Here is a 14,021-nt window from a genome sequence, read left to right on the forward strand (position 1 = left end):
CAAATGTTTACAGATTTGGGGTTTGATCTTACTGACAAGATTCATTCACAAATGCTGTCAGGTGCGTTTGTCCAAGGTGTTAAAGACTCTATACGCAAGGGAATCATTGCTGCACGCCCTGAATATAAGGTTGTTCCCCTGGATACCCTACTTTTAGTTGCTAGAGGTTTGGAATCCGCTCAGACCCCAAGAAGACCCACTTCAGCTCCTCTCATGGTATCCCGCTCCACCCCAGTCCCAAGAGGTACTAGACCGGAGGAGGGGGGACATTGTTTTAATTGTGGAGCCAAGGGGCACTTTAGAAGTGACTGTCCAGAACCAAAAAAGGAGCCAAGGGAGCCCAGAAAGCCCTCCAAACCTGCCCCGGCTCCCAAAGCCACCAAACAGGTTCCGATAATTGAGGAACCGGATGATTAGGAAATTGGCAAGCCTGTGTCATTAACCCCTGTTATGGTAGTGTCTACAGGGGATAAGGGAGGGCCACTTGCTACAGTGACTTTACCCATTGAGGGCCAACCAACCACATTTCTTGTTGACACAGGTGCAGCCCGTAGTGTTCTAAGAGAACAAGACCTGCCAGATCCATCTTTCCTGTCTAATATTGATGTCTCTTGTGTTGGAGTGGATGGCCAGCCAAGACACAGCCCTTTAACAACTCCACTACGAGTTGGCTCTAGCCTGCTTGCTCGTTTTGTGGTATCCTCCACTTGCCCAATTAACCTGTTAGGTGCTGATGTTCTCTCCCGCCTGCAAGCATCCATCACCTTCACCCCAGATGGGCAAATAGAAATGACTACACCCCTATCTGAATCAGACACCTCAGCCTTGTGCTCCTTGCCTCTGATGCTGCATTTGGAAAAGCCCCGTGAGAAGGCAGCAGAATTAAGGTCCAATTTCCCAGAGGCATTAAAAACACAGGTGCCCGCCAAGTTATGGTCCTCAGGCCCAGAGGACATAGGTCACCTAAATGTTCCCCCTGTGGTGGTAAAGCTTATTTCAGGAGCTAAGTTACCAAGAAAACCACAATATCCACTAAAACCAGCACAGGCTGCTGCCATTTCTACCCACATCAAGGCACTCTTGGAGAAGGGTGCCCTGGTGAAATGTAAATCTGAATGCAACACCCCATTATTCCCTGTGAAAAAGAAAACTCCAAAAGGTGAGCCAGAGAAGTACAGGATGGTTCAGGATCTCCGTGCGGTCAATGAAGCTACCGTCCTGGACACTCCTCTTGTACCAAATCCCCATACTCTGCTCTCTGGAGTCCCACCATCTGCAAAATTTTTCTCAGTCATTGACCTAGCAAATGCTTTTTTCAGTGTCCCACTGGACCCATCCTGCCAATACCTGTTTGCTTTCACTCATGAGATGCAACAGTATACCTGGACTGTCATGCCCCAAGGGGCACAAAATTCACCAAGTCAATTTGCAAAAGCCATGGCCACCATCCTTGACCCATGGCAAGCTGAGCACCCAGAAGTTGTTCTGCTCCAGTATGTGGATGATTTGCTGCTCTGTGGAGATGATATACCCACTACTGAAAAGTGCTCAATTAGTCTGCTTTGTTATTTGGCAGAACAAGGATGCAAAGCTTCGCTCATCAAGCTACAGTTCTGCCAACCCTCAGTAATTTTCCTTGGACATTGCCTATCTCAAGGTACCAGACATCTTACCCGGGACCGGGTGAGAGCTGTCCTGGATATTCCAACTCCAAGGACTTCAAAATCTCTCCATGCCTTCCTAGGCCTCATTTCCTACTGCAGAGCATGGATCCCAGAAGCCTCCCTGCTCATGCAACCTCTCTATGACACACTTAAGTCTGACCCTTTCTGTTTGACTAATGAAGCTCTGGACAATTTCAATGCTCTCAAACGTGCCATTGCTTCTGCTCCTGCCTTGGGCCTACCTGACTACTCAAAACCTTTCAAATTATTTGTCTCTGAAAGACAAGGCCACGCAACAGGAGTTCTCACCCAAACTAATGACTTAAGAGGCCGCCAGAGGCCTATTGGATATTTCTCATGTCAACTGGACATTGTGGCCAGAGGGACTCCTTCCTGTCTCAGGGCTGTTTTTGCTGCAAGAGAGCTCATAGAAAGAACCTCAGACCTGGTCCTTGGCCACCCTCTGGTTGTTTTGGCCCCTCATGATATTTCTGCCATCATCAACCAAGTCCAGCTCAAGCACGTGTCTCCAGCCAGACACCTACGCCTCCAGTGCCATCTTCTTCTACCTGACAATATTTCCATCCAAAGATGTCAAGTTCTTAACCCATCCACTCTTCTTCCACTCCCTGAGGGGGGTATCTATTATGGATTTATCACAGATGAAACCTACATTTACCTGCTTTGTGGATGTATCAAGAAAGTCATGCATCCACATTTGACATTTTATGAAGATGAGAAGCCTCTCTGTGAAGGCCCAGATTACGCCTTCTGTACCATGTGGTACAAACCAAACATTACTCCCGAACCTTGCTATGAAGATGAGCTTTACCACTGGACTGATGTGAAGCTCACTGCTCAAGATTTCTATTGTGACTCTGAAGGCAATAGCATGGTCTTGGTCCAACTACCTCAACAACTTAACTACCTCTACCGCCATTGGGATACTGCTATCCCACATATTCCTGTCACCAAATTGAAGACAAGGTCATGGAATGATCTTGGGCCCATGGCAAAGTTATGGGCCACCATGGATGAAGAACAACTACAGGAAAATGGTATTGTCAAATACCCAACAACTGACCTTCTGGAAGCATGGCCACGCCACTTCCTAGAAAAAGAATTTCAAGATCTGGTCATAGTGAATGATTATGACCCCGAAACACCTCATGACTGTTTTGAACAGATGAAAATGGAGACAGTGCACCTACCAACTGTGCACGAGAATCCATTACTAGATCCAGATTTTACCCTGTTTGTGGACGGCTCAAGATATGCTGATGAAGAAGGAAGATATCATACAGGATATGCCGTAACCACAACAGATGAAGTTATCAAATCATCATCCTTACCGCCAGCAATGTCTGCGCAAGAAGCTGAATTACAGGCTCTGACTTCAGCATGCAAAATTTCCGAAGGAAAACGTGCCAACATCTATACAGATTCAAGATATGCTCTGGGTGTGGCACATGACTTCGGCCTAATTTGGAAGACAAGAGGATTTCTTACCACCGCCGGTACACCAGTCAAGCATAGTACTGCAATCAAAGAGCTAATGGATGCCCTCCTACTCCCTAAAGAAGGGGCCGTTTTGAAGGTAAAGGCCCATGGGAAATTGGATACAGATGAAGCAAAGGGCAACCATTTGGCTGATCAGGCTGCTAAGCTAGCAGCCAGGGATCTGCAGGAAGTGGATGAAGAAGTGTCCGGACAAGAACAAGAAGAAGAAGTCCCTATTTTTGCTCTGCAAACTCTTCCTACTGATTTGCGAATTTTGCGAGAACAACAAGCTGCAGTCACTCCTGAAGAAATCCAGAAATGGAAAAAGAAAGGAGCTGTCCAAAAGGACGGAGTATATTACAACAACTTCAAATTCTGTCTTCCAAAAAATTTATATCCAGCAGTTGTCCAATGGGCACATGGGCCTGCACACCTGTCAAAGGAATTGATGGCCGCCCTCATACAGAAGTATTATGAAGCACCCGGAATCACAACATTGATCAGCAGCTTCTGTAAGGCCTGTGTCATTTGTGCAAAATGCAATCCAGGAAGACCAATCAAGGTGCCTGCAAAACACCTGGCAAAGCCCATGTACCCCTTCCAGCGAATTCAAATTGACCACATCCAAATGCCCAAGAGTGGGCCCCATGAATATGCACTAGTCATAGTGGACATGTTCTCAGGATGGCCAGAGGCCTACCCAGTGGCCAATATCACTGCAAATACAACCGCAAGACGCCTACTTACAGAGATAGTATGTAGGTTTGGACTCCCAGAAGTCATTGAAAGTGATCAAGGCCCAGCCTTCACAGCAACAGTGACTAAAGAAATTTGGACTGCTCTAGGGGTGACCCTAGCCTTCCACACCCCTTACCACCCACAAAGTAGTGGTAAAGTAGAGCGCATGAATGGCACTCTAAAAGCCAGAATGTTAAAAATGTCACAAGAAACAAAGATGCCCTGGCCAGAAAGCCTGTCAATAGCTTTATTTAGTGTTAGGCACACACCTAGAGGGAAGCATTCACTGTCCCCATATGAAATTCTATTTGGGACAGCACCCAGACTAGGTTGTTATTATCCGCAGCAGTTACAGCTCCAATCAGATGTTTTAGTAGATTATGTAACTGAACTTGCAAGTGCCTTGAACAAAATACATGCCCAAGTTTTCTCTTCAATTCCAGATCCCGATTTGGATACAGGTACCCATAACCTGCTTCCCGGAGATTGGGTTCTGGTCAAGAAGTTTGTGCGGAAAAATACCCTGGAACCAAGATTTGACGGTCCATTCCAAGTTCTCCTGATTACCGCAACCTCCGTCAAACTGGCCGGCAGGCCAAATTGGATCCACGCTTCCCACTGCAAGAAATCTCCAGCCCCCGAGGAAGCAGATACCGCACAAGCATGTACCTCTGGTACACCTTCTCCTTAATCAGCCTTATAAAGGCCCAACAAGTAGCCATCACCAAAGATATTAGTGGGTATACCTTCTGGTACAATTCATCATGCACCCATGTGGCTACTTACACCTTTGACTATTGTGACATTGTAGAATGCCCGTTCCCCACATCACAAATCCAGAGTATTTACAGAGATATCCCTCATTCAAAAGACCCATATGTTTGTGTAGTTGACAAGCAATGGGGGCACAATTGTAATCATTGGGGGGCGGCGGGATGGAATGCCGGGCCTGCCTGGGGTTACAAACCAAAAAGTGCCTTATCTAAAGTAGATGATCAAGGTAGATCCCTTCTCCAGAGAATGACTTTGAGAAAGCCTGGGGGGGGTACACCAATGAAATTAATCCTTAACATTGAGCATCCAAGCCCAACGGATGCAGACCAGTATGTGATGGGAATGTATTGGAAAAAGGGTTCCTACCGTAAATTAGGGCATTTCTTCTTAAAAGATATGTGCAACTCTTCTGAGTGGCAAGGGGCCACCCATATGGTCCCTAACCCATTAAAACCTCATATCCAGACCTTTCAAGACATGATGGCCATTGCTAACCCCACCTTTGAAGATACCATGGCCGCTGAAACAGGTTTTAATGATGTAAATTTATGGTTAGAATGGATGAAATATAATGCTAATAAGCATAATAAGACTGCATGCTATGTGTGTGGTGGTGCCCAGCCTCACCTGGGTACTGTACCTCTAATCCTGCCAGTAGATGTAGAGGAATGTGTTTTAAGCCTTTTTGCCTATCACTATGATTTTAACAGGTCCATATGTATTGCATGGACAAAGGAGTATCCTCTCCTAACCAAGGATGTCAAACCCCCAGATGGTATTACCGTGTATAAAGGTAATTACACTTGTTATGCTAATTATGATGGAATTGGTAAATTCTTGGGTAACTTCTCTAAGGGGTATTGTGCTACCTACAGGAGTGTCTCTATGAACTTGTTGCAGTTTCACACCAGGTCATTAGGGGATATCTACTGGTTGTGTGGGGATTTACAGCTGAGATCCAGAATGGACAAGGAGTGGTGGGGGGAGTGTACTTTGGCTAAAGCTATTATGCCTATACATATCATCTCTGACACACACCTCGTCACCCATGAGTCCAGGCACACTAAGGTTAAGCGTGACGCCCCAGTGAAAGGAAGTTTTGATCCTCATGTTTATATTGATGCTATTGGGGTGCCTAGGGGGGTGCCCAATGAATTTAAAGCAAGAGATGAAGTTGCTGCAGGATTTGAATCACTTTTTGCCATAGTTACCACAAACAAGAATTTAAATTGGATAAATTACATTTATTATAATCAACAGCGTTTTGTTAATTATACCAGAGACGCCCTCCAGGGATTGGCCGAACAATTGCAGGCCACATCCCAAATGGCTTTTCAGAATAGAATGGCCCTAGATATGATCTTAGCCGAAAAAGGAGGGGTTTGTAAAATTTTGCCCGACACCTTGACATGTTGTACCTATATCCCAGAAAACACAGGCCCTAATGGTAAAGTTACATTAGCCATAGAGAAATTAAATGACCTGTCTATAGAGTTGAAAAGGAATTCTGGGATACAAGATCCCTGGGAAAGATGGTTTGGTTGGATGACAGGATGGCAAAAGGCTTTAATGCATATTGGTATGGCTATACTAATTTTTCTTTTTATCTTTGCTCTTCTCTTTTGTTGTATCCTCCCATGTCTGAGAAAATCCCTCATGAAGACTGTTGACCAAGCGGCACCCACTTTCACCCATCTCGAAGTTGATGACCAAGATTTCCAAGACATCAACTCACCCTGTCTGCCGTTGCAAACAATCCCTTTTGTTGACAAAGTGCAGGAATTCTAGGAAGGGACTAGCTCAGGGACAGCATCTGTCAGTGAATGGTAAAGGCCCCGTGTGGAGAAGTGGTGGGTTAGCTGCCATGGGATACCCGTGGGTGTGAAGTGTTCGAGAGCCATACTGACGGATGAGTTAGCCTATTAGGGTCAGATCTAGGGACAGTCTTGCACTTTGCATTAACACCTAGCTAGCGGCCACGGGGTTTCTGTGCCTTTGGGTTAACACGTCTTCCTGGTACTAACTTAATAAAGTTTTATCTCTTAGAATCTAACATTTCATAGGGGGGACTGATGTGGGATTATTTAAAAAACCTTATTGTACTTGTATTCAATTATTGCACTAACTCCATTTTAACTTTATACTGTGACAATCCTCCATTTTGTCCTCCTAACCTGACTTCTTCAATCCTCCATTTTGTCCTCATAACCTAACTTGTTCATTTTAAAACTACCTTACATGACAGAATTTCCCAGCACATCTAATACAATAGAACAAAGACTGTATTTTCTATAAAGACATGATTAACACAGGAATTGCTGACTTTTCCTTAGATTTGCAACATAGTATAGTTTGAAGGCCATGAGAACACAGTAGTAATGAAATGTTCTATTCATAAGAGACCTTGCACCTGGCCACGAGGCCTGAGATCACCGACCGTGTAAAATGACGCTCAAGACCCCTTGTCCCCCACCCGTGTCCAGAACAATCCCACCTCTTGGTGGGTGGACACGGGACTAACCACTTAGTTTTTGAGCCAATTAATAATATTGATAGGTGGACATTAATCCCTACACTTAACACATGTGAGCAATATACCTTAAATGTCTATTTAGATGTAACTCAATGTAACACATATTTACTGCAATGTCTTTTTAAGCCCACAGACAGTTTTATTGTCTTTAACCTAGTGATAAATTGAGCTAGAGATCATGGTAATCATGAGTTTGGCTTGGTTTTAAATTGACAACATTCACTGATAGCAGCATTTTCATCTGAAAGTGACAATACTTTATTGACAACGGTACAACAACAAAAACAATCAAGTTAGCTGGGGATGGTTGCCTGGATTGTATACATTTAAATATATATGAAGCCTTAGTTTATTTTGAATGATGTATGTAATATTTTGGGGGATTTTGCTCAAATATTGCTGTGGTTCTATAGAAAGAACATGTAAACAATAAAAGAAAATGGCATGCACTACAATTATTGCTTACTGGGTCAATTTAATTCAAGATGGCCGCTCATTCGTGAAAATGTAAGTAAAAAGAAAACATTAAGGTATTAGGTTGAAACATAGTTCGTTATGGCGCTGAAAATCCTTTGTTTGTTTTATTAGGTTGAAACGTACCTCATTGCTGGAGGACCCATCACTTATTAGTGTAACAGACTTATACTTCTGGGCCCACTCTTTGAAAGTATTGTGGTAATAATCATTGGTCTGGAAAACAAGACAATTGTATGTTGAATTTGACAAGTGTGCTGAAAACACCAGAAGCACAGTAACAACATCTGCATGGTTTAAAAAAAAAAACATTCAAAAGTTAATTTTCCTTTGGCTTTGAATAGCACACGTAGGGAAAAATCCACAAATCTGACTTAAAATCTACCATTCAGTTATTCACGAAAAGGCAATATGAGGCACGGTCAGAATTTGCCACTGGATATTACAATTCGATGATCAATTCCTTGTCTACTTAAAACTAAAATGTCCCAAGTCCATACAAAGTATAGGAGTTCAGACATTGATCACATATTCGAAAGAGTCTGGTTTTAGCCATTCAGATGTAGTTTAGGAGATTTCATAAACATTAGAAAGAAAAGCAAAATGTGCTTGTGGGATACAGACACCAGAGGACGGAAGTAATCAAATGGAACTTAAAGGACCTCTATAAACTTCTTTATTGCTGAGTCCATACAATAATGAAAACAGATAAATAGCTACCACATAAAAGGGTAATCTTGTATATTGTGAAATAGAACTGTGAGTTTTCTATACAGAGCAAAATAAATAACATTTACCATAACATCCACATTCACAGGGACGTACTAACTGCTTGCTGAGGCAAACTGAACATTTGAATGCAGAATCATTGGAATGGAGCGATAAATTCAAACTTACATTAGTATTAAAACACATTTAAAACTGAATTAAAAAAAGAAAAAAATACATAGTTGAAAACAGAAGGATTCGTTTTAATTGTAATTTTTATTACAAATTAGTTTTGCGTGCAATATTCGGGATTAAACAAATATACGGTATTTGCATTCTTATTTGACAAGCAGACGTTATCACACACAGACATTAGTTGTAATGTCTTCCAAAAACCAGTAGAGGTCTCCCTTCGCCCACCTAAACTTTGTAGCACTTATACAATGTAAGATGAAGTGAGATTTTCAAGGAACACCCCACTGCCCCCATTATTTATTTATAAATCACTATTTAGTAGGTAAACATGAATGCACTAAATTATCCATTTTTTTTTCATTGAGGGTATATTTAACCCCTTAAGGACGCATGGCATGTCATGATTCCCTTTTATTCCAGAAGTTTGGTCCTTAAGGGGTTAAAAACTGCTTGCAAAAGACTCTATGAGAAGCTTCTTTCTTTATTGGAGCCACAGTTACAACTTGCCAATGCTTCTCAATGAGTTAAAATACAGTTCATTGAGAATGGAAAAAAAGCAGGAGAAAAGCATCAGGAAGGCATGGCATTTTGTCCCGCATGTGCACTACCCTACCAGTGCTTTCCAATGGGCAAGTATTGGATTGGCTGATGACCTCAGCCAATCTCAGCTATTTCTAAGGAAGCGCCTCTTGTGGCTGTTAGTATGAGGCATGAAAATATTGCTGTTCCTGCAAAAAGAGGTGTATACAGCCGCAGAGATAGTAGCGCAGTGTGGGAGAAAAGCAAAGGAAAATACCTTTTTAACTCTGGCGAGGAGGGGGTGGTCACCTAAACCCTATTTGTTAATAAGCAGTAAAAGTACTCACCTAATGTGTGATGAAATGTTTAACTATATGCTGTACTGACCAACACGAATTAAACCAAGTATTAGTCTGATATAGCTGCTCAAATAACTCGTATAAACAAAAATAAAGTCTTCCTTTCTAGCAGCAGAGGAGGTGGACTTGTAATACATTCTATTACCCAGGAAATATATATATGTCAGTAGCAAAGTCAAAATCAACTTCCGCTTCACCCAACGTGTGTCTTGCCTGTAGCTGGAACTTCAGGGGTGCCTGAACATTTCTGTGCATATGTTTGACCTTTATAATTTCTAACACAATTCACAGATCTGTAGGTCTGCACATAATGTTTACATTATTGAGCATTTTAATATAAGCTCACACTTATAAATCTGCTCATAAATGTAAACGAACAAGAAAAGCCACAGTGCATCCTATCTGTATGAAATAAAAAGAAAAAACTCACAACCACAATAACATCTGAAATTTCGGTTCCTTCCAAGGCATCTACCCAGTATGATATGAGAGGACACTCCCCAATTGGGAGCAATGGTTTTGGAATTCCTATGAGATGTCTAAATTGTTCATTCTTATCAGTATGCAGGTCTCGAAGAAGTCGTGTTCCATAGCCAGCAGCCAGGATAACAGCTTTCATTTTAAAACTGCAATTGAGAAGGGGAAAAATAAACATTATGTAATCTTTTAATTAGTATTAGCATTTATAAAACCAACACTTTACAATTATATATTGCAACAATTACACATTCTGGTTATTTAAAAACAAGCAAATGGCACACAAAAATAATGTTGACAGACACCAGAAGTGAAAAAGCCCTGCTCAAAGGAGGATGAGGTATAAGTAAACACCAGGAAGAACAATGTGTCAGAAGCGGGGAGATATTGATAGGTATAATGTCTATGTCTAGTTAAGCTTATAAAAGTGTTGTGTGGGTAAAGCATATAATGGGAGAACATGTTGTAAATTTCTGTTTGTGAGAAAAGTTTTTTTATATATATATATATATATAGATATATATATACACACACACACACACACACACACACACACACACACACGTTTTGTTTTTTCCCTTCAAAAATGCATCAGGAACTGGTACATACAGGTACCTCAGGAAGCAAATGTCAGCAGTGATAAGCTGGAATCAGATTTCTCCACGTATGCAGTAGGAGTCGCGCAGGTCTCACACATTATCGGTAAAAGCATAGAGATCATTTACAAGGATAAATATATTGCCATTGTGCAACAGTTTCAGTGCTCGACTGCAATGTGAAAGGGAAAACCAAAAGTGGTGGAGGACCAGCCCCTTACAAATAGGCCAGCACAACACACCCCCATTCACCTGAGCCCAAAGGAAAAGGCAAGGACTGAGAATAGGAGAGCATGAGATAGACTATGGAACACACAAGTGAAGTGTGGAGACACAGGAGGATATATGTAGATATATGTCTGGACAGGGTGATATCGTTCAGAAGTGAGAGAGTGTAGGTATTTGGAAGGCTAATGAGTAATTAGTTACAATCGGCTAAGATAAATGCGTGAACAAGTGCCTTAGTTGCATCTGCGTTAGACAGGGTGTACATGTCAATATTTTTAAGGTGGAACTTGGACTTGGATGATTTGGAGACAGGCATGGGACATGGGGAGAAGAAGTAAGATTTGAAACAAAAGTAACTTCAAGGCTGGTAGCGTGGGGTGTTGTGGTAATGGTTGTTCTACTGACTTGCAAGTAGATAGATGAATGTGTAATATAAGAACATCCAGACAGAGAAATAAGAGTGATGTGTTCCAGGAGAACAGGAAAGAGATCAAGGGAGGAGAGGTAAAAATGAGTGTTATCAGCATATAGATTGTAATGAAATCCAATGGAGCCTATGTAGTGTATGCATAGGATATGTAAAAGGCTAAAGAGACACCTAAAAAGTCCCTGTCTCAGTACTCTCAAGTGTCTGTGGTTTACCATGGACTATTAATATTTCTTGTATTGGAACTAACTTGGAGATAGAGCTTTAACCCCTTAAGGACCAAACTTCTGGAATAAAAGGGAATCATGACATGTCACACATGTCATGTGTCCTTAAGGGGTTAATATGGACACGTCAGACTCAATCACACGCACATTTAAAGATAATTATATGATAGTTATTAGTGAGAGGACATGTTCCTTATAACTACACTCAATCAGAAAGGTATGGATATGTGTAACCTCACCATGATCTAGCACACAGATAAAGTAAAGAGATATAAAATGACAACATATTGCTCTCTGTCACATAGGGATGTATAAAAGTAAGGACAGAGGTGGGCAAACCCAGAAAGTCATCACAGCACGTGTCTAATGGTGCACTCGCTAGGACATTTCACTGGGATCCCTGGGCGTGGAATAAAAGACCAAAATCAAGATGGTCCCACTGGATCTAGGACAGTTTGGGTATATGCGGTCAAACAATGATAACTGATCTCATAGCCAATTCATAGTTAACTATGGATATGGGCAAAATTAGTTAAAGTGATGGTTTCCCTTTAGAAACAGGATTATAGCTTTGATGAATGACAGATTGCCTTTGATGCAGAAACAGTTTCATTCAGGTTTAAAGTGCCAGGATTGTCGCAGCACTGCCAACAGAAAGACAAGATTATTTTTTTCAAAACAAATTAACAAGAACAAAAGGTGACAAGGGCACTGCTGACACAACCATACTGACAAAATTAAAGACATGTGATCAAAAATTCAAGCACACAGCAACAGAGAAATCTAGGTTGAAAGTCAGCAAATTATGATCTGATGAAATTACATGTTTTGACTGTAAGTGTGGCATCGAGTTTGCCGAGTTTTATCAGCTGGATATTGTATTGTATATCACAATGCTTTATTGGTATGTCCAAAGCTTAGTAAGAATTCAATAAGGGGTTTTCACTAGATTTTAGCCAATCAAATCCAAATGGTAAAATTTAAGCTAAAACAGCCAAAGTCTGGCTATAGTTGAGTTGGAGAATTATTCCAAATAAACCATGTAAACCTTAATTTTTCCAGTTTAATATACCGTAATCTGATAAAATGTAGAATTTAGTGAACAGCCATAAGTGTTACAGTGAAGTGTATAGTGTAACTACCTGACTGCTCAGCTCACAAACACTCAATGAGCTACTGTATCACTAAATATCCCTGACCAGTTTACCTCCTTGACAATAACCAAAGGGTGTTTACTCACTAAGCACAATATTGTTAGAAACTGAACATGGAATTGCAAAATTAAGCTACAATATCTACATACTGTCACTATAGGGGAGCTGGATCTTTTGTTTTCCCCAAACTTCCTCTTTGCCTAACTTTTGCAATTACTAATTTCACTACAATTTGGGATGGTTTAATGTGGGTAATACTGGAGTGCTCAGGGAAAAATATATGCACGGATAGGGTTAATGTCAAGGAGAAGATGGGCTACTATGGGCATTGTAGGGGCTTACATGGAGTTTTGCACTGGATGATATCTAATTTAGTATGTTATTATGGCTGTCCTAACAGTAGTTGACAATATTACTCTGAATCTATCTGTGCAGCACTTTATTACATTGCAACACTGTATCGAAAAAGCATATAAAATAATCCGCAGTGACTGGAATTCAAAATGCTTGGTTCTACCATGAGGAATAAAATTCTCAACAACAACAAAAAAAAAAAGGGAGGATATTGTTTTGTTTATTTCCATCTTTATTTTTGCAGTGCATAAAGATACATAGAACTTTGCAATGCCTCAACAGCATAAAGAAACCCAACATAGTACACAGGATAACAGCTGTGTGTCATTCGAGAGTAATCTACATTTTTTTTTTTTAAATTAACATATAAGAAGATATTGTTTAATGTGAATAAACTCAAATAAACCATGTATCTATCATCCAGCATTGCATAACACGTACCCTTCCTCTTCAGAGCCCACAATGTGCCTGGACAGACCCTGTACACGTATTAGATACGCCCATAGGTGGCCTTCACTCTGTCTTTTCTGTAATGTATGTAAAGGCTCACCGTCAAACTTCCAATACTTTAACTGACAGCCATAAGCAACTTCATGTTCAACCAGAAGTAAGACAGGAAGCCTAGCACACGCGGAAGTGACTTAAACCAGGAAATGCGGTAACAGCTGAGCAGGGAAGGAACATGTGTTGCTTGTTTCCGGATGTGATGTCTGTAGAACGCGTGTAGAACGTTACCTAGCAACGCATAATGCGGAAGACTGCCAACGTTAGCAGTGCTGGGCGAGAGAACGTTTATAGAGCGTTACCTAGCAACGCAGTCAGCGGAAGATTCGCAATGTTATTGCTCTGCTGGGTGAATGTACTCCCTTTCCATGAAGATTCTTCCTGAAGAGCCTGCAAGAAGTGAGCTTTTATTGATTCTGTATCTTATTACACGATTACCTCGGCACAAAAGCCAGTCTATAGTATACCCTGATGGCACAGGGATCTCCTAGTGTGTAGTTTGGGAATGTAGCATGTATGCATGGGCAAGGAGTGACACAATCACACCCAGGGCCGGTGCATTGATTTCTGCCGCCGTAGGCAAAGATCCA

General features: G+C 41.5%; 2 protein-coding genes across 3 annotated transcripts in view; one reads left to right on the forward strand and one right to left on the reverse strand.

Annotated features, from left to right (window-relative positions):
- Window positions 1-13,586, reverse strand: part of LOC134571656 (uncharacterized) — a 56,886-nt gene extending 43,300 nt beyond the window's left edge. Inside the window, exons 1-3 of one of the 2 annotated variants that reach the window (XM_063430141.1) lie at window positions 13,369-13,586; window positions 9,895-10,090; window positions 7,810-7,899 (exon numbers count right to left, since the gene is read on the reverse strand). In XM_063430141.1, the coding sequence (XP_063286211.1) occupies window positions 7,810-7,899; window positions 9,895-10,083 (279 nt within the window). In that variant the 5' untranslated portion in view covers window positions 10,084-10,090; window positions 13,369-13,586. The remainder of the gene's footprint in view (window positions 1-7,809; window positions 7,900-9,894; window positions 10,091-13,368) is intronic. The other variant, XM_063430140.1, reaches the window with a different exon arrangement.
- A 151-nt stretch (window positions 13,587-13,737) lies between these two features.
- ANKAR (ankyrin and armadillo repeat containing) overlaps window positions 13,738-14,021 on the forward strand; it is a 94,450-nt gene continuing 94,166 nt past the window's right edge. Inside the window, exon 1 of the mRNA XM_063428813.1 lies at window positions 13,738-13,830. The gene's annotated coding sequence lies outside the window, so the exon portion shown is untranslated. The remainder of the gene's footprint in view (window positions 13,831-14,021) is intronic.

Source organism: Pelobates fuscus, chromosome 8, assembly GCF_036172605.1.
Source record: "Pelobates fuscus isolate aPelFus1 chromosome 8, aPelFus1.pri, whole genome shotgun sequence".
NCBI classification, from domain to species: Eukaryota; Metazoa; Chordata; class Amphibia; order Anura; family Pelobatidae; genus Pelobates; species Pelobates fuscus.